The sequence below is a fragment of the Austrofundulus limnaeus genome, unplaced genomic scaffold, assembly GCF_001266775.1.
Source record: "Austrofundulus limnaeus strain Quisiro unplaced genomic scaffold, Austrofundulus_limnaeus-1.0 Scaffold1690, whole genome shotgun sequence".
In the NCBI taxonomy this organism is placed as follows: Eukaryota; Metazoa; Chordata; class Actinopteri; order Cyprinodontiformes; family Rivulidae; genus Austrofundulus; species Austrofundulus limnaeus.
In genome coordinates, this window is record NW_013954092.1 from 1 (window position 1) to 20,727 (window position 20,727).

The 20,727-nt window shown below is 38.7% G+C and overlaps 2 protein-coding genes across 5 annotated transcripts; one reads left to right on the forward strand and one right to left on the reverse strand.

Moving 5' to 3' along the window:
- Positions 1-2,942: 2,942 nt before the first annotated feature.
- Positions 2,943-14,626, forward strand: fez2b (fasciculation and elongation protein zeta 2b). Of its 4 annotated transcripts, none has more exons than XM_014033301.1 (10): positions 2,943-3,359; positions 6,060-6,168; positions 6,553-6,678; positions 7,144-7,285; positions 7,615-7,742; positions 8,952-9,095; positions 9,244-9,327; positions 9,632-9,707; positions 9,810-9,875; positions 11,236-14,626. In XM_014033301.1, the coding sequence occupies exons 1-10, from the start codon at positions 3,055-3,057 to the stop codon at positions 11,250-11,252; spliced, it is 1,197 nt and encodes a 398-aa protein (XP_013888755.1). In that variant the 5' UTR covers positions 2,943-3,054; the 3' UTR covers positions 11,253-14,626. The 4 variants fall into 4 exon arrangements, with proteins under 4 accessions (XP_013888755.1, XP_013888753.1, XP_013888754.1 ...); XM_014033299.1 differs by having other exon boundaries at positions 2,986-3,359; positions 9,247-9,327; XM_014033300.1 differs by lacking the exon at positions 11,236-14,626 and adding an exon at positions 10,857-11,216 and having other exon boundaries at positions 2,986-3,359.
- Positions 14,627-15,339: 713 nt separating this feature from the next.
- si:ch211-57i17.5 (usherin) lies at positions 15,340-20,420 on the reverse strand. The gene is made up of 6 exons (XM_014033303.1): positions 19,526-20,420; positions 18,279-18,436; positions 18,084-18,188; positions 16,295-16,366; positions 16,040-16,213; positions 15,340-15,765 (listed from the first exon to the last, which is right to left on the reverse strand). The coding sequence occupies exons 2-6, from the start codon at positions 18,342-18,344 to the stop codon at positions 15,676-15,678; spliced, it is 507 nt and encodes a 168-aa protein (XP_013888757.1). The 5' UTR covers positions 18,345-18,436; positions 19,526-20,420; the 3' UTR covers positions 15,340-15,675.
- Positions 20,421-20,727: the final 307 nt, after the last annotated feature.

Below are 20,727 nucleotides of genomic sequence, written 5' to 3' on the forward strand. Positions count from 1 at the left end.
GTCAACAACCGAGCTAGCTGTCGCACAACTTTATTACATCTGCCTAAGAGGAGGACAGAGCAATTCACAGGTTACATATCAGCTGTGAGGGCGGCTTTACACCATCGATTCACCTGACTCTTCTCCGAAGAGACGCTTTCAGATGTGGAAAAGTTCAAGTGCAACTTAAACTGTGCACCGACGACTGCTGTCCCTCCTGTGTGTGTGAGTGTGTGTGTGAGTGAGTGAATGTGTGAGCAATTGTGATTGAAGGTGATTTTTTTTTTTTTTTTTTGCATGTACACAGTAGTGAGAGAGTTGCCATTCTCGGGTGCAGATTCAATTGGCGTTTGTTTTTTTGTATGTGTGTTCAATTCACACCAGCAGAAGATTCTCGCCCTCCCTCCCTTATGACMTCCCCCTGCTCCCATATTAAAATTGTAAAGAGCATTTTAAACCAATTCTGAGTTACCCAAAGCCCCATAGGGACCTGTATCTGTGGAACAAAGAATTATCAAGAGCCATTTTGTAAAATATATATTTTTTTTAATATGGGGTTTAAGTTTTACATTAGAATGTTTTTTGTCCTGAACCATGCGACATTCAAACGGCACTAAGTTATTGACATCAGATTTGTTGGGTAATGGAAACTAGTTATGAAGAAAAAAACATTCAAAMTTTGCAATTTGAGTGAGGCATGTTTAGAAACAAAATTAAAATGTTAGCGAAGGATTCTTTTATAAGAAAAGCTGATGATTGTAATTATTGGAGAAAACAATGCGGCCCTAAAGAGAAAAGACGACTAACTAGAACTACGTTCTGAGAGCAGCGTTAGGGAGTGTTGTTGCAATCCTGGAAAAAACAAAACGACAAAAAAAAAAAAAAACACAAACTGCCTTCCTGTTCATACAGTTGCACACAAACCCTCAGTATGTATGACACCCTCACTGCACTTTGAGTGGTCTTTCTGCTCTCTTGCACATACAACAGTGGCGTGAATCCATAAAAAGTTTATAGGCTCATGGCTGCCACACTTGGCCATCATTTATGGCTTAAAAGGTTGCATCGGTAAAGACTTCAAACCTAACAGGAGATCGCTGAAGGAATCGAGTCCTCACTATGCCTCTATGCACCCAAAGGGAGCGACTGACCCAGGCATTAAAACTCATTGTAAGGCACAGCAGCCTCATCTCGAGGGTACTATTCTTGGAGCTTAGAGAGAATTCAGCATCATCAATCCCTTTTTGCTCTCCAGCCAAGTTATTCACTGGTCTTTGCACCATTCAGAGCTTTCTTCCTCCCTTTTTCAGGGTATGTTATGGCAATTAGCTACAGACTGATATACAGTAAAATGTTAAAAACAGTGCTTTTCTCTCTGTTTTTATTGAACATTTTTGTTACTTTTTTGTTTTTGTTCACATTATATCTTTTTTTTTGGTTGATCTTTATCCCTGTATGATCATATTAAAATATAACCAGACATTTGGAGTCCTCCTTTTTCTTTTTTTTATTCATATCTTTAAAACTCCTCTTATATTTGTTTTACATGTATGTTTTTGTTTGTATTTAGTTGCATTTTATCTAGCACCACTATCAAGTAAATATGCACATTAGCACCCATGCCAGTAGGAGTTGGGAGGAATCTTTAGTGTGTTGCATCTACTTAAATCAGGTTCTAACAATTCACCCCTCGCCTTTTAAAGGAATTTCATTTTTTGTGAAAAATTGATCGCATCTCTGTGTAATTAACCTCTCTTCCCTTGGTGTGCCATCATAGGTGGGCGATTGTTTTTCCTAATGCGTTTCCAAACCAAATTAAATGCTATGTTTTCTGTAGGTTATGTAAAAACTGCTAAACTCCAGGACCACAGAATGGACTCCTCTGATGCCATACACCATTTCAAAAGACTTGAAAAATAATTTACAAAAAAAATGTGCACACTAAGAACCCGGGAAAAGCATTTCAATAAAAACCCATCATTCACCTGCTGGTGGCAAAAATGCTATGTTTGTATGCAACCTGGTGTTTTCTCTGTTCTGTCTGAGTTTACCAAGGAAGTTGTTTCTGATTTAACTCTTGTCTTATTTCTCTGAGGTGATGGTGTGGTGGGCTGGGACTGGGTGGGACTAAGGGCTTACTGTAGCTTCTCTGAGTTCCTTTGGGCGAGGGTGGGAAGGGAAGATGTGTTGGTTTGCGTTCAATGTCTTATTTGGAAAAAAAAGTGATTATAATGTTTTGTATTGTTGTGTAGGAAAAGTGTTATGTATGCATATTTTCAATAAAGAATTCAGGGTTTTGAGAAAAAAAATCTGACCCGTGGGAGTTTGATGGTGCAGGATCATGATTTCTTCACCCATCAGATGTCTAGAAACTTTACCCCCAACCCTGCTCAGGTTCTGTTGATTTGGCAAAGCTTGAGTCAATGTGTGTAGTGGAAAAGTCTGTTATTTTTATTTGTTTAAAAAAACAAGTCTTTGTATTAAGTCATTTATGTCTTAGTAATGATGTTAAAGGTAATTTTATCCAAAAGTGTCTCAAAGCAAGATCATTTACCAGTAAAGTTCATTTATTTTTAGGTTTGTTTATGGCTGTCAGCCATTTATTTGAACATAAAGTTTACAATTGAGAGAAATTAAAATGAGAAGTGTGAAGGTTAGTATTAAATATGTAAAAAAAATTGTCTACATCCTTCACACCAATATTAAAAATGGCTCATATGTAAATGCAGTGACTGGATTTTGTGGTGGGAAAATCAGGAGTGGTTTAAGTTTGTCAGAAGAAGCTTGTCTATAAAGATTGACTCCAAATGAAAATGTTCAAATTAGTTTTTGTTTGGTAGAAACTGAGAAGATAACTGGGTTTTAATTTAGCACCATTTTGAGACCTCTGCACCTACGCGCTGCACTTTTGTTTATATCTGAAAGAGGAGGGGCGCTTGAATTCGACGTCACTATGCCCCGCCCCCAGTCGCCTCCACAGTCTCGGCGTTTCTCAAAAATCTCAAGCAGAGTTGCAGCGCAGCGCGGCTGCGGTGGCACGAACTGGCTGGCTGGAATAATATCCCAAAAGCAGTCATGGCGGCGCCGTTAGCCCACTTCGATGAGGACTGGCAGGATTTCAACGAATTCACGCCGTCCTCGGAGTCGGACCAACAGCTGGACCAGCTGAACTCGAATGTGGGCGACCCGACGGGCCTAGACGATTTGTCCGACCTGGACAACAGTTTCTCCGGCGAGATCTGCAGCTTCAAGTCGATGGAGGACCTGGTCCACGACTTCGACGAAAAGCTGACAGTGTGTTTCCGAAACTACAACACTGCGACAGAGAACATAGCTCCCGTTAAACCCATCACGGAGGATAACTTCTTGAAAGACGACGAGTGAGTTTGAAATTTACGCGAGTTTTGTTTAAGACAACTTTAAATTTCTCGGCTAGCTAGCCGCGTTAGCCTCTGAAGCTAACCTCACGTTCATAGTCAATCACTGAGGGAATCTCAGCTGCCTTCAGTCAGAGCAGAACAGTTATTCTGCTTCAAATTACAGTTCTGTTTACGAATTTAATATGTCAGTAAAGATAATTTAACCATATATTTTTGCTTTTCTATTTGTGTGTTAAAGACAAACTTCAGCTTTCAGAACATCATAACCTCATTTTGGAATATTGTTTTTTGTGGTTATTATTATAGGCTGGAATAAATAAGGAAAGTCAGAGTCATTTTTTGCTCTACAGAGYCAGTGCGCTGTATGCCAGACACATGTTACTTTAAAGATTTATCTGTCTGCATCTGTTGCTGTTTTCTCTGTGGGAGGTCCTCAGCAGTTGTTGCATCTCAGTGGGACCCCCAAATGTCACAGCATCACATTCACGTGGTGTTACTGCACATTTATCCCACTGCGGGCATAAATGTCACTTTTACAGCAATKCCTCCGGGATGAATCACACTTCTCTTGCCCTTTGCATCTTCTATACAAGGCTCTTAGATCTGACCACATGATGTGGAGCAAGCATGTTCACACAGCRTGACAGCTTTATTGGAAAACAAAAACATTTCAGTATGAACATGAGAATACAGGATACTAATTTTASATCATACAAATATTTACTCTTTAATGTGCATTCATGATACATTACGAAGAGGTTGAATCTTGCAGGAGTAAAGATGGGTTCAGCCTTTTATTTAACATTTAAGTTTRCTGTTCTGTTGTGAATAAAATGTRGGTTCATGAAATTTGCAATCCGTTGTGTTTTGTTTCTGTTCACATTTTACACAACTTTTTCAGAGTTTGGGTTGTACGCTGAGATGGACGGATTGTGTCTTCAGTTGCTKTTGAAATGCTGTTTGAATGCATCGAATGGGTTTTAGGGGGGGAAAAGGGGGGAAACAGACAGTTAAAATTTAAAGAATGTGAAGAAATTTTGTAACTGATTAATTGAATATTAGATTCAGTTTTGTATTTTATACTTTCTGATCATTACAGCTTTAAGGCCATAACAGAATAAGAGTTGGTGTGTGTGTGTGTGTGTTACCATGTGTTCTTTCTCTTAGCCTAAACAAAACTGAGTGACGTTCTGACGTAAAAGGTAACACCTCTGAGGTGTAACCAGGATGCGATGAACATTATAAGCTGAAGTCATTATTATAGTAGAAAGAAGTTGTCAGTGTTTTTGCAGAGTGTCTGCTCAGAGCAGAGCTCCCGTGTTTGTTTTGGTTTGGCCCAAGGTTGTACGCTGAGGCCTGTGCTGCTCACTGCTGTATGAACTTGATTGGAGCCAGAGGACTGAAAATAAAGTTTTTAACAAGAAACCCAGCTGAATCCTGTTTATTCGGACATACCATTTATGATTATATTTTTCCAACAATTGTATTTTGATTAAATAGGACAGAAAAAAAACTTGAGTTTGTCGAGAGAAACCCAGGAAGGAAAGTATGAAATAACTGGGCAGCAGCCTCCTGAAGCTGAAGTCATTTCTGGATGGCTGCACTTTTGCAGAACGTCGTGCAACTGCTGCCTAATAAGTTCCCTTTTATGCAACACCGCTGATAAACTGCAGAGTGGCGAGGATGAAGTTCATGTTTGTGCACTTTAGTTACAGTAGGTAAGAAGAAGTCAGATTATATTAAAGCTGAGTCGTGCATGTGGGGTTAAGCATGTCTGCACAAAACATCTGCATAAACATAAGCACCGGAACACAAAAATGGGATGACGATCCTTGAAATAAGTCTCTCTTTTTTTTTTTTAATGCAAACCCCCACTGTTCGACGCTAAAGCTGATGGCAGGCGTTCACGTGCCCGAAACACTGTTGTTGCTCGAAGCAGAAAACGTTTTCATGCCAGGCTTTGCCCTATTTAGAACAACCCAACGAGTCATGAAGCAGCGCCTGAACACTTCAGGGAGAAACATGCATGTTATATAAACACTGGTGTGTGTAAGAGAGAAAACATAGAGCCGCTGTGACACATGGGTTCTCAGCAGCCATCCTTCAGCACCCGGAGCCAAGATTATAAAAAAAACACCCCTCTTGACTTTAAATCCCTAACATTTTTTTTTTTACAAACAAACCTAACATATCTAATTGTCCATGTTGTTTTGAATCCTTTAAATCTGCTAACAACATATGTTTTGGAAAACCAAATGTAGTTTCTGAGTGAATTTGTTGTGTTTCAACAGACTCTGCTCCACCATCTGGCTTAGGTGTTTTTTTTTTTTTTTCTGCCAAGTTGCACGCAGCAGAACGTTGTAAACATGCGACAGTCTGTTCAGTGTAACATTCAACAGGGTTTCTAAAACAGACAAGATGATCTGCAAATGTATAAATGCTCTAGTCGGTTGGAACACAATTTACAGAGAGCAGATAAGTGTCACGCAGCTCGCTGCTGATGTGTAAAGAAATGTTTGTGTGAGGCAGCAGAAGAAACACGGGGAGGGGGGGGTGTCAGAGAGCAGACTGCCACGTAATGTTGTGTCACAGTGGAAAGAGAAGGAAACTGGSTTTGTTAGATCTACAGATTAAAACTCTTCCTTTTTTTTTTTGTCTTTTCTGTCTGAACTCATCCGTTTTCTTCGTGCTCTCCTCCAGGGTGTGGAACGCTTTGACGAACAACTTTGGCAACGTGATGCCTGTGGACTGGAAGACATCTTACACTCGCTCCCTGCACTTACCCGCCCTCAAACTCACTGAGCGTGAGGTACCACCGACAACCCCYCGCATCTACACAAAACCTGTCATTTTATCCAAATAAGTTTCACGGTATTTAAATAGAAATCGTCCTTTGAATTATTAATTAGGTGTACAGAGTTAACGTCTGATCTATTTGTCACATTTTTTTTTTCATTTAAAGATTTCTAAAAGATATTTTTGCAACAATTTCAGCAATTTGAAGGTGTGTTTGTAGCTGCAATTATGATGAGCTAAGTTAGTAATAAATCGACACCTGAAATATTTTTATTACAAGCAGTTTTAAGTAATTAGAAAAGAATATCACTAAAAGAAGTTGTACAGAAAAAGTATTGTTTGTTGCATGAGCAGTGCTCTGATCAGTTTGATTCTTGTCTCTGCCCGTCTCCCTAAGGGACAGAATGTGGATAACCACTCGTCAGATCTGTCAGACGACGACGAGGAGCTGAGGGAACAGTTGGACATGCACTCGATCATCGTGTCCTGCATCACCGACGAGCCGCTCTTCACAGCTGAACAGGTAACGGATTAGGATCACTTGTCTTTATATCTACAATTAAATCTGCCTCCAAATTTTTTACACAATCCTAAATTCATAAAACGGCCTTAAAATATAATAATAAAACTAATCCAAGCGTTTTTCAGTCAGCTTTTGTTTTTCCTCCTGTTATTGTCTCCTCATCCTGAGATGTAGCTTTATTTACAGAGTTTGTAAAAAAAAATGAAAGCATCTAATTTGGTTTTATTTGCACAAATTTCTGTTGTTGCCAGTTGTTTTTAAGAAGTTAAATACAAGCTGAATAGAACCTCAGAAAAAACATTTTTATCTGTAAATATTTGTGCTTTTTTGTTATAATTTGAGAAAGATCAGCTTTAATGTGACTTTAACATCAGACAGAAACCAGCTTGTGAAGAAATCTAATCTAATCTAACCTTGATGCAGGAGCAGAAACATTATTTCGTCTAAATGTTGTGACGTTGCTAGGTTATTGAGGAAATAGAAGAGATGATGCAGGAGTCCCCCGACCCGGACGATGAYGAGAGTCCSTCCCAGTCCGACTTGTCCATGCTGTCTCAGGACCTCGGCGCGTTGAAACGTTCGGGTTCCAACACGAGCTGTGAGGAACGTGAGTGTTGCTGTGCACGTGAACACACACACGCACCGGTTATCTCCACTCGTTGAGTGTAGTGTGAAACCCAAATRAGATGAACTGTAATGGGACACGGCRTCCTGTATGAGATGCATAGAGCACGTGTACACAAGTGAACATGTCCTTACATAATCCGTCACAAATAGTGAATGTGTTGTCCCAAACGTTACGTAATCAACTTGATATAATTGGTTTAACAAAATGTCCAAAGTTAAACCAGTGTATTCTAACAAATATTTGGTGACATTTAGCTARTATAAGCCAGATCTACTGAAAAGATTTCCATCTCCTCACGTGGACCCCAGGTCTGCGGCAGCTGTCGGTGTCGGAGCTCAACCAGACTCTGGAGGAAGTGGAGGCAGCCATCTGCCGCTACAGCGAGGAGCTGATCAAGGCTCTGGCTCTGAGGGACGAACTGGACTTTGAAAAGGAGGTAAGATGTTCAGAGAGCATAAAACAGCAGCTCATACATCCTGTTCATCACTACCAACCTAACCAGCTGCTTCATTTTGACATCATTTATTTTTAAGTAGTTTGACTGAATCCAAAAATAGAATCCTCGACGTGTAATACATCCAAGTAACCACAAATACTTTAATATATTGGATATATACATTAAATATACTTTGAGAAAAATACTCCTGACAAACGCTTCGTTTTTAAAGGGATGCCTGATTAGTTGTAACGTTAGATTTTATTTGATAAACATATATTTTAACTGTAAAATAAAGACTAAAAATACTGTAGGCTGTTTAGTTTTGTAAATTTTTAAAAATATATTTTAACACGGAYGGAGCCATTTTATTTACACACAAAGCATTCTGGGTAAATGATGACGTGTATAGGTCCTCGGTGTGAGGCTGCTAGCGAGCTATATCCACCCTGAAGGTTAATCTTGGACAATATCTGATGATCGACTCTTTTAAATGAAACCAGAGGGCGTTGACAGAGAGGAGAAGGTAGAAATGACTCAGAGCTGCTTCATGGAAGAAGAACCTCAGCTTAGCCTGTTAGCCTTTGCGCTAGCGCCAACGCTATAATGCCTTATATGTATTAGCTTGGTGCTAGTGCGACAAACGAACAAGCTAAACTGAGGTCCTCCATCTGTATTTTCAGTTACAGGCTGAGTCATTTCTGTGTTCCCCTCTCTGTCATGTGGATGGAGGACCTCAGTGACGAAAGGAGAATGTGTAGCACTGAGCTAATACATATATATGGTGATAGCGTCTAGGCTTCCATGAAGCAGCTCTGTTGTCCTCCATCTGTATTTTCAGTTACAGGCTGAGTCATTTCTACCTTCTCCTTTCTGTCAACGCTCTCTGGTTTCATTTAAGAGTTGATCATCAGATATTGTTCAAGATTAACCTTCAGGGTGGATATAGCTCGCTAGCAGCCTCGCACCGAGGACCTATCCACATCATCATTTACCCAGAATGCTTTGCGTGTAAATAAAATGGCTCCGTCCGTGTAATATATTTTTAAACTTTTAGTTTAAAAATTATAAAAACTAAACATCCTACAGTATTTTTACAGTCTTTATTTTATAGTTAAAAATATGTTTATTAAATAAAGTCTAATGTTACAACTAATCATGGATCCCTTTAATAAACAACAAGAATGAAACAGATTTGTCACCCCGCAGGTGAAGAACAGCTTCATCTCGCTGCTCATCGATGTTCAGAACAAACAGAAGGAGCACCGCGAGCTGCTAAGAAAGAAGAAGAAGATCCGAAGTTCGACCGGGCCCAACGGTCAGAGGACAGCCAGCACCCACGTCCCCGGCACGGTGAGCAGAACACTCCTCAGCTCAACGCATTTTTATGCCGATATGTCTGATTTTCATAGTAGTTCCTTTCCTTCTCGCACAGAGGGGTTTTCAAGGTCTTTCTTTCGTCAATCTCTTTCTTTTCCTCCCTTCTTCTCACTCCTTGTAGCAGCTCCTCACTCTGGAGGGACTCTCCAGTGTCATTCAAAATGGCCTCCGTCAAACTTTTGGCTACACAGGAGGGGACAAACAGGTGGCCCTGCTCGCTCGTCTCCCTGCAGATTTGTTTCCGTGCTGCTTTCTCTTACTTTCCACCAGCATGCTCCTTTTTCTTTTTTCCACAGCTTCCTCCAGTATATTTTTTTCCATATTTTTCATCACTCRCTTCTTTTCTTTTTATTTCTCAGTCACTCGTCTTTTTAAGTTTTCAGTTTTATCTCATGAGGTCTCCAAGACCCCGACAGGCTGCATGTTTTAAAACTTTGTCACAGTAATGACACGTCTTTTTGTTCCAGAGATGCAGCAGAAGTAAGTTAATGCTGCTTTTTTTTTTTCAGTACCTGACCACAGTGATCCCTTATGAGAGGAAATCTGGCTCCCCGTCTATAGAAGACCTCCAAATCCTGACGAAGAGTGAGTCTGATCTTCCTCAGCGTGCAACACTGAGCTGTTTTACTTTCTGCTTAAGTGTGCATTGCAGCGTGAAACCATAACACGCTTCTCTCATCGCACCAGTCCTCCACGCCATGAGGGACGACAGCGAGAAGGTCCCCGCCCTCCTAACAGACTACATCCTCAAAGGTAAAACRCTTCCACCTTTTTCTGACAGGTCACCCAAAACTACAGACATCTTTTAAACAGGCTTAGATGCTTGGCGAAAAATGTTTTAAAATCTCAGGTTCAACCAGATGCTACTTTTTATTTCAACTGGGTTGAGATTCCAACTCTGCACCCACAAAACCAATCTGCAAGAAAACTCCATTTAATACTGTATCACCTCTGTAAATAGAGTAATCTTAATTAAAGTAGGAAGATATTTATGGTTCATAATTTAAGGAAGATAAAAAAGTTTTTTTTAGTTTATACAAAAAATAAAACAATAACATTAAAATGTTTGAACAGGAATAACATGAAGCAAATGCTTATCTAGTCCTACCCCATTCTCTTTTATTCAAACAATATTCAGTTCAATATAAAATTATTTTAAACCACTGACAAATCATTTCAAATAGAATTCATAATACTGTGAAATGTTTAAAAGAGACGTTTGATTTATTTTGTTCTGTTCTTTAACTGTTGAAGGAGATTTTTTAGTGGGAATATAATTGTGTTTAAAACATTTTAAACAGTCACCACTATTAAAAGTTAATAAAAAATTTTATGCGAAGCTAATGTAATAATTATTAAATAGTAAATAAAAGTGAGAAAAACAGTAAAAGTTGATGTTTCTTTACGTATTTTGTAGTATTGTGTGTCAGTTTGCAAAGGGGGTCTCCAGCCAGAAGCTAATGCTAGTAGACAATTTTTTTTGTGCATAGGGAAGCATAGCTCTTCCGGGTCACAGGTCAACTGGGTAAACGTTAGGTTGCTTTGAAAACACCATTAAAATTGTGCAAATTGTTTTGATTGTGATGGGGAAAATAAACTTTTTTTTTTTTAAAGTAATGTGTCCCTTCATGTGGGTGAAAAGAGGAAGCACAAAGTTCACGTCTGTTTTCAGTGAAGTTTGTTGACATGTTCCTTCCTTGTCCTCTCACCTGTGCTGCACTGTCCTCTGGGTAGCTCTGGTATGAAAGCAGTTGGACCCTGAGGTTTGTGAGGCCAACGCAGCTCCTTCCTCCTCTTCCTCCTCTTCCTCTCCGTAGCATCCCTGCTAACCCGAAGCAGCGGCCCTCCATGCTTCGCTCTTTGCCGTGGCTCCAGCTGTTCTGTGCAGAGCTTGTAGCTGCACTCACCCTCCCTCCCTACTTCCCTCCCCAGGAACACACGCTTCTAATTAGTCTTCCTCCGAGCTCGTTGTAGCAGCTGCTTGCACCTGTAATTACAGTTTTCCTCTCCTCGCGTCGCGCTTCTCTTCCTGCCGTAGCCGCTCTCCCATAGTTCACAGCTCTCCTTCACCAGCGGACGTTTATCACCAGCTGCTGTTTYCTTCTCTCCACAGTTCTGTGTCCCACGTAAACTCACAAGGAGATGACGTGTTTTTCTCGAGCCACCAGCAGAGGGGACGGGGGGCGGGGTTTGGTAAACTGGAAAATCACAAACTGGAATAAGAAAAAAACCCAAACTTTCCTCCCTCTTCCATTCCCACATCATGGACGTTCTTTCCTTTTTATTATTATTATTATTATTATTGTTTTTCTTTTTTTTTTTTACTCTGCTGTTAAGTTTTTAACTTGTGCAGTTTTTATTTGTAATATTTAAACATTTTTGTTGTGCTTGAGTTCTGCCTAAAGATGCCAGGAATCAGTGTTAGCCTGAACACCTCACTTCCTGATTTGCCAGAGGCTCTGAAACAGCAAACCATCCAGGAAGAGGAGGTGTTTTTTTTTAATTCTGCGGGCTAATCAAATACATTTTTTCTTTGTATAGTTGCCTGGCAGGAAAACAAACAAACAAACAAAAAATCTTAATTTAATCTGGGAATCTGAAAGTACCAGGCGAGTAYTGAGCATTAATTCTGTTTGGTTTGATGGCACACGGTTTCATGTTGAAGAAGTTTGCTTGTTAAGGATGGAAGAGAAAACCCCTCTAATTAAAACTGTAGTTTGTATTCTTCTGCATGTTAAAGCTGAATGTTTTTAGATTATTTTGTATAAGAACGAGGAGAAAAAAATTGCACAGTTTGAGAACTTTTTCCATGTTCGAAAAAGGGACAGAAGTGTTCGCAACGTAAAATGACGGCTGGATGAACAAACGCGTGGATCATATTTTTGGATAAAGARGCTTTAGATTTAAGATTTTGTAATCATATTGTAAGAGCTGTTTGTTGACCTATTAGACCCTCAGAGTGACCCCCTCACCCCGAACTAACTCTCCACTCATTTATCTGCAGATACAGTACCTCCTGTTTCAGTTTGATTTGAAGGATCTGCTCGTGGTGTTSGTGTAGATTAGATTTTCTGTTCCCTGTTTGGATCTTGTAGTTGCACTTTACTCTGTGATCTGGTCTCATTAGAGTAGCGTTGGATACTCGTCAGCAAATCTAGAATTTGTTTTCACGCATTTCTTTCCCACATTAGTCCCAGTAAATATCTTTAAGGGGCATTCCATTGATTTGCTTTTTTATAAAAGTAGCAGAATTAGGCATGTAGAAGTGACTGGATTGTCCTCAGTGTCGTCTTTTTTTAGAGCATTAAAAATTGGGACTCTTGCACTTCTTTACACCAACGTTAGGATCAATGTAAGGTTTTAAAAAGTCTGGATTTCTGAGGGTAAATGCAGAGGATTGATCTGTAAATTCTGTAAATCACTTTAAATAATAGTTAATAATAGGCTCCGCCCACACTACTCCAGATGTTTTCTGTTGCGCCTCTCGTTCACGTCTGCATGTTGGGTTCTGAAGCTCATGCACCTAATGAAACAAAGGCTTCAGGTGCAGAGAAGTGTGCTGCTGCTAATTCTGTTAGCCAGGGATCTTTTATTTATGTTCCTTCATTTTCACCAGTTTGGCTCAACGTGGAGGAGGATGTATGTTCAGACRGAGCTGAGCTCACTTGAATTAGAATTTCTACTTTATGATCCTTTCAAAATAAACTAACGGTACAGGAAGTTGCTGTTTAGTTTAGATGAGCCTGCTTTCATTTAGTGCTCTAAAAAACTCAGATTTTTAGCTGTTTTATTGTTTTGATATTTGTTTTGTTTTATCTTGATCATCAAACTTCCARCATGTGCTGAAATTCTTAATAATGAAGTCAGTTTTTTGTTCTCTGTATTTTGAGTTTATGTTAATGTGGACAGTCCCCACACCTACTGATGAGGCATGAGTATGTTAAGTTTTTGTTTTTAAAAAAAGRAGGTATTGGATTTTAAATAAATGAAACATATCTGGAGTAGTGAAGATGGGACCTAAATGTGTTTTAACATGATAAAAGATACATTTTAGATTTGATAGTTATTTTTGTTTTTAACTTCTGCACATTAATGAAGTCAAAGTGAAAGTTCAGCTCTTTTAAAGTGCATTCTGCAGATGTATTACAAATTGTAGACCTCATACCTTTTCTACAGAACCCCGACTTTGTCTTTCAGGACCGATCATTTGTTGTCACTTATTTATTTATTTTTTTAACACTTGGTCAAACCTTTAACAACTATTTAAACATTTTAAGCCTAATTTGTTAGATTTATATCATATCTACTTATAAAACAAAAGTTATATTATTTAAAGTTGAATGTTTTTAACATGTTTAAATAGACATGTCAGGTATTTGAAATAGATTTTTGGCAATTTAACTTCATCTCTAGTTTATAGTGAAAATGTGAAATAATATTAGAGAACAAAGATTTCAGGAAGAAATCACTGGAATTCACCCTTTTTTTTTTTTTTTACAACCACATCCCACCATTTAGAGCGTATTTGTTGAACATAACGGGGACATTATAAAGTCTGCCTCACCTGGTCAGGTCTCAGGTTGGTACCAAGCACTTGGCTACACTTTTTAAGATAAAAGCGATGAATCAAAGTCCGCATGATGTTCTGTAGTTTTAACCGTAGCTTAAAGACCGTAGCATTTACGATGTTTAACGTCACTCAGGTTTTGTTTTGATAACGCGGAGTGAACCTGGGGACAATTGCACAGTGGGGGAGGGGGTCTCTTTTTATCATAAAAGTCAAACAGAAGCTCAAAATAAACTGTTTGTATGTGACATATTTCTACAGATGCCAGCTATGAAAACAGTTTTTTTAAGTAGCATGATCTGCATGCACTGCACCGCTGCAAACACCTTTCTATTCATTAGTTTTGTTGTTTTTGTTTACAGACTTTAAATATCACACTAAAGGGACGTGTATATGTTGCAGTAAAAACAATTTAGTAAGGTTTTAATAGTTTAAAATGCATTTAAAAGTTTTTTTCTAACTCAGGCGCTCAGATGAAATTGGTTTGTGACGCCGGCGCTGAATGTCTCGATTTGTTGTTGAAAAGATTTATTTCGAATAAGAGTGAAACGAAGCTCGGCACCGAGGTCACAGACAGGATCTCAGCCCAGAACTTTCATCAGGTTCTCTTCTAGAAACATATCAGCGAAAACATCAATTTAGAGATTTATATTTATATGTGTAGAACAATAAAAAGAAACTAGAGGCTGCCTTTATAAATAAATGCCAGAGGATTTTTTGTTTTCTTTTGTATTTGTACATTTAATAAACTCTTAATGCAATATATTTCCCTGCTAGTTTGGGGGTTCATGTTTACTGTTTCTTGTGGTACTGCAGTGTATTAATTTATTATGTGAACCTTTTGTTTTGTAACCATATTTTGACTGTAATGGTACAAATGTTTTGTGCCCTCTGCATTACAACTCATTTCAGATTAAAAAAAAAATGTACTTATTAAGATGTGGGCTTGTGTGTTTTTCACAATGTGTGTTTGGAGAATAATTCACATTTTTAAGGTTGGATCTAAATAAGTATAATTCTTATTTCTCAGCATATCATTAAACAATGAAACACCCAAACATCTAAATCCACTTGCTTAAGGTGTTATCAAATGGTTATATGTATTTTTAGCATTATATTCAGACTTATCAGTGCAGTTAGCAACTTTGTGAGGGCCAACTTTAATAGATAATAGTTTAATGGCATTGGTTTCATGAATTTAACGGGATTGTTTGTTCACAAGGCTTTGAAAAGCAGTGCTGAAGATGATAGCTGAGGTTTTAATTCATGGAAAATATAGACGAAAAGCTCCAAAAACAAAGGCGCCATTTTGAGTTGGATTTTACATCAACTTGTCTTTTACTTTTCTCTACAGTTAAAAAATAAAAACTGTGGCGTTTAAAGTTGGTGTGAGAGCTCCCCCTGCTGGCTGACAGAAGTTAAAACTGAGTTAAAACCAGACATCCAACAGTTTGGGGATAAACTAACATAAGTGTTGAGATTTTAAATGRTATGATGATTATGAGTCAGTCATAATACATTCAGTTAATTACCCTCTCTTGTATAAAAAGAAAAAAATCTAATTAAAGCTACAATTTATTGTAGCATCTAACAAGCTAGTGCTTGGAGTAAAAAATGTAAGTCTAACACTCAAAAAATCAAAGGAGTATATATAGGACACAAAATGTTTAATGTATGAGTTTTAAGCTTATTTGCTTTGACTGTTTCTTAGTGTTTTGTGTTAATTCAGAAAAGTTTTCTACAAAAGCACACGTCTCTCCCACAGTAAGAAACGTTCTTCCAGATGAACCATCAGGAACRTCTCTCCGTCCCCTCTCACAGTTAATCCAGTCATTTTGAAACGTCTCCCCTTTCTCTTTTCCTCCACGATCTTTAGACATGTTTTCACCGACAGTCACGCTGTTTTAAGTCGATCAGCGTGACCCGGACCTGTGAGCTCTGCGTTCAGAACGTCTTCTTCCATCCTGACCCGGAGTCCAGTCGGGCTTAAAGGTTGGTGTCGGTGAACATGGTGTGTTCCTTCCTCACCGTGCTGAAACCTTTGATGCTGTCGACAAACTCCTCATCATCCATGAACTAAAATGCAAGGAAACGAGAGTGTGGGGTTCAAAAAMAGACARTGTCTTACCTGTAGCAGATAGCTCTCATTTTGTAGAAGCAGTTTAACAGAAAATTACAGTGAAGGTTTCAAAAAAGTGTTTGGGATACACAGATTTATTTTCACTAGGCTTTAACTCATTTGGTCATTTTATTTATTAATGGGACAGTTCAGAGTAATGTTAATGTCAAAGAATCAGCTCAGTTTGTCAAAATTAAACTTAAATTTCTACAAACAATTTTTTTTTCTCACCATCCCGCTGTCATGGCCCGAGATGTGGGGGTCCCAGACGTCGTCCTCTCCGGTGAGAGATTTCCCATCCATCACCTGGCTGACGCTGCGTCTCAGGGAGTTCACACTGAGCTCGCCCAGGGGGTCCTCAGGTGGCCCCTCATCATCGGGGTCGCATTTAACTTCTAAAACTTCCTGAAGGGACGAGAAAAAATGTACTGACAAATGGAGCAAAAAAAAATCTGTTTTGTTTTGAGCTTTCTTTTTTTTTTTTACCTCTATCTTCATGGAGAAACCTTTCAGGGTCACACTGCTGGAAAAGCCTGATGTGTCAGGAACCGTATCAAACTGGRAARAAAGAGGAAGAAATAAAACATCAGCAGTTATTTAAAGTCTAAAACAAAGTTCTWACATTAGAGCAGCTGTTTAGGAGCTTACTGTGTGACTCAGCTTTCATTCTGTTTTCCTGTTTTTCATTTATTCAAGTTTTTTCAATCTACTTTTTTCAAACTTTAAATTATTTTAGCCATTTAGATACAAAACGTTCAGCTCGTTCTGATGACTCAGAATTGCTGTAACTTTATTTTAATTTAAACATGTAACTTTATTTACAAATATTTTCCTGATAAAACTACGTTGTTCTCTTCAAAAACATTCTCTGAAATTTGCTTCAGCGTTTAGTTCTGTTTTAGTCTTACTTCTAGTTTTTAGCTGCAGTTCTGCTGCTTTTAGCCACAGCATTTTTTATTTAGTSTAGTTAAACTTTAGCTACTTTTGGCTTTTAGTTAGCTATTTGATACATTTAGCTTTTATCTTGGGTTTTGCTACTTTTCTATTTTTGATGTTTTTAGGTTTTGCTTCATTCAGCCTTTAGCTAGTGTTCAAAAAGAAAAAAAATTGTATAGGTCTTCTGGACGGGTTCTTCTCTAATGAAACGTTTCGTCTCTCCTCCAAGAGACTTCTTCAGTCTGAGAGTTTCAGGCAAAATTCAGGCTTTTAAGCCCTGCCTCCATGTGACTGATACTCACATCACATGGCTATCGTTGACACCTAATTAACACTTATTGTTATCGGGGTGGAGCGATACTGGCAATAGCCGCGCTTTAGGAGGGGGACAACTGAAAATGGAGGCCTCCACCTCTGTTTAATGACGGACCGTCTTTCTTCACAAAAAATGGCTAGAAGAATGAAGAAAGACCGTCCATCATTAAACAGAGCTGGAGGCCTCCGTTTTCAGTTGTCCCCCTCCTACAGCGCGGCCATTGCCAGTATCACTCCACCCCCTGTTAACAATAAGTGTTAATTAGGTGTCAACGATAGCCATGTGATGTGAGTATCAGTCACATGGAGGCAGGGCTTAAAAGCCTGAATTTTGCCTGAAACTCTCAGACTGAAGAAGTCTCTTGGAGGAGAGACGAAACGTTTCATTAGAGAAGAACCCGTCCAGAGGACCTATACAATTTTTTTCTTTTTGATTTTTTTACCTTGATTACTGAGATGCATCAGGACGTTTAGCTAGTGTTCTGCTTTTTTGACGTTTCCTGTTTAGTGTTCTTGCTTGTTCATTTTAGCTAGTATTTTATTTGGCTTTATTATTTCTTTTGTTTGTTTTAGATTTTAGCTGCTTCGCTTCTTTGAGTTTGCAGTTGTTTTGCTCATATTAATCTTTAGTAAGTCTTTGGATTTTTTGGCTCATAGTCATTTGCTGCTTGTAATTAATGCTTTTAATTAGTTTTGTCACTTTTCGCTTGTGTTTTGCTTCTTTTAGCTTTGCCAGAGCTTCATTCAGCTCTCAGCATTCAAACAGTGGAATTTAATTGTTCACAGATTTATCAAGAGATTTTTTTTTTTGTAGGAAAGTTCAGCACGATAAAAACATCCAGAGATTCAGGTCACAACAATCTAAAATGAATGTCCCAAATGTCAGACGCTGGTTCTTTTGTCTAAACTTTCTGGGCCACTGAAGTAGAACGAGCCTCAGATTATTCAGGATTTATGATCCGTGCAGTAAAATAGCTCATCTGGTCAAGTTTCATAAGATAAAAAAGTAAAGCTTCTTTTTCACCAAGACTGAGTTGCTGGGTGGATAGACRGCCATGGGGCTCCTCTTCTGCATGGGGAGGGCCACCAGAGGGGGTCTCTCCCTAGTCAGGGGGGCCTTGTTAAGGGCCTGGAGCAACATGAAACAAAATAACAGTTAATGTTGATGTTTTTGTATTTAAAAAAGAAAGGACAAGAACAGAAACAAATGATGTCCTACTCTGTGAAGCATGACTCCTAACAGCACAGCCAGCAGGAGCAGAGCGACGGCCGACATCACCGCCATGAACCACAGCTCCCGGACAACATGGTGGTCTCCCTCTGCCCCATCATCAGCACCTCCTCCTCCTCCTCTAGGAGGAGTGGGGCTCTGGAAATCTGACGAAAGAAAAACAGCTCAAAAACACACACATCAGCCATTGCAATAAAGCTGAGCAAAACATAAAAGAATCAAAAGAGAAAACATTTTAAAACTCAAAATGACTAAAAACAGCTCAAACAAAACAGAAAATTMATTCAAAGCAGCTGAAAAGAATTTCGCTTTGTAAAAACGCAGCATGAATGCTTAATGCAGAAATACATAGTACGTTGTAAGATAGCTAAAATGTCTGAAATTAGCAGAAAACTTGCTGAAAAGATATATCTAGTGCAAAGAAGCAGCAACTGAAAGTGGTAGCTAAAATGATCACAAAAAGTTTATTTAGCTAAAATTAAAATTAGCTGAAATGACTAAAGTAGCTGAAAGGAGCACAAAAAGCTTAAATTAGCAGATAGAAGCACAAAATAMTTAAGCTCGATTGGCAGAAATGAGCCAAAAAAAATAGACGAAAAAGCAGGAAAACAGCTAAAATTAGAAGGTGTTAAAAGAAGCTGAAGGAAGCTAAAATTAGCACAAAGAATTTAAAAAGGCAGAACCAAAGGTGAAAAGGTTCAGGAAAGGTTTAATTATTTTGATGGCTCTGTTCATTTTCAACAAGACCAAAAATGGCAGAAAAGGATAAATATCTTAAAAAGTATAAATWGCTGAAATACCAAAAGTCATAATTAAAATGTCCTGAAGGAGCAGAACGTTTTGATAGCCTTTATAAAATGCTGAAAAACTGTAGGACTAAAATGTGGAACGTGATTCCTGCTGAAAGAAAAAGGGAGTAGCACAATAAACACTACGAATAMATGAGGAATTACTTGAATGAAACAAAAAAATAAATTAGAAAAAGGCATTTAAATAGGCCCAAAACTCAAGAAGTGACCAAAAATGTGCCTCTTTCAAATATTTCTGCAGATAAAACTCCTGTCTGCCAAAGGTTTTTTTGGTTTTTAATGATAGAATGACCATTTAATGAACACGTCTCCATCTAACTGAGCAGAGGGAGAAATGGAGACAAAACTTGACCCAGTTCTGAGTGGAGCACCGTGTTTTTGTTCCAGAAGAAGAACAATGTGGACAAACTGCTTCAGAGGACTCACCACTGCTGYGCTCCGTGGTTTGGCCTGTGGTCCGGATCCTGGCAGCTCATGGATCAGAAGGCCAAAGACCTACAGAGGGTTACCTGTCCTCCCATCAGTACATCTTCCTGCTGAGCAGCTCCTATCAGCAGTATTTTCACACAGTTGCCCCGATGTAAGACAGTAAAGAAGAGACGGCAAAGGAAAAGAAGCTTGAACCAACWGCATTCCTTCAAAACTCCCATCAGCCTTTGCTTTTCCTCGCCATGGTAACAGTGTCAGCTTTCAGTAGCAGAGATGAGGTTGTTGGATATCACCCCTCTGATACTCCAGCCCACTGTTTCTTCAGATTAACCCGACTGAGTCAGTGTATCACRTGATGGCCACTAATTGCTCGTATTTGTATTGTATATTTTTAAATGCCTGCATTCTTCCTCTCAGTGACCGGTCAGAGAAAATACGCTGTTTACTACATTTTTTATGCTCATTTTAGTTGATTTTCTTGTTTTACTTATGAAGTCTGGAGCTTAATGATCCAAACTCTTGCTCTGAAATCAGGACTCTCAGGTAAACCTCCATGTCCCCGGTGTCAGGCTGTTGTGGCTGTGTATGGTTCTTCCACATGCTACTAAAGCTCCTGTTTGTTCATTGATTAAATGGGTGAACTGCCAACATATTTAGTTGCAATATTACAAACAAGAGTCTGTAGCAGATTAACCTGTTTGGTAGGAGAAAAAATGGTAGTTTCATTAATACAAGTATCACAGTCTTATTATGTGTTAATTTCCACCTTTTAGTTTTAATTGGGGTAAATAAGAATGTTGCTTTTTTAATTAGTTTTTATTTGGTTGCCATCATTGTACTTAAGAGACCCACGAGAGCTTCAAAGATGTATTAATGTCTTAAAATAAGCTGCTTCAAAGCCAACATGGACCATAAACTACATCTCCCRTAATGCATGTTGATTATTTTACCCGCAAAAAGCTGGCATCTCACCGCTAGGTGGGCGTCCACAGGGTTCAAAGCAGCTGGGGAAATTCAGTGTAAAAATCTTCATTTTGCTACATTTCTGGCAGCTACGTACTTTTGTTTATTTCTTTTTAGTCAATAGTACACATAGTAATTTTCAATGTTTATAAGAGCACGTGTTAAAACACTGTTTCTATGCAAGAAAAACCGCGTAGAGCTCAGTTATTGTTTGTTGGTGATGCTAAGCCGAGACG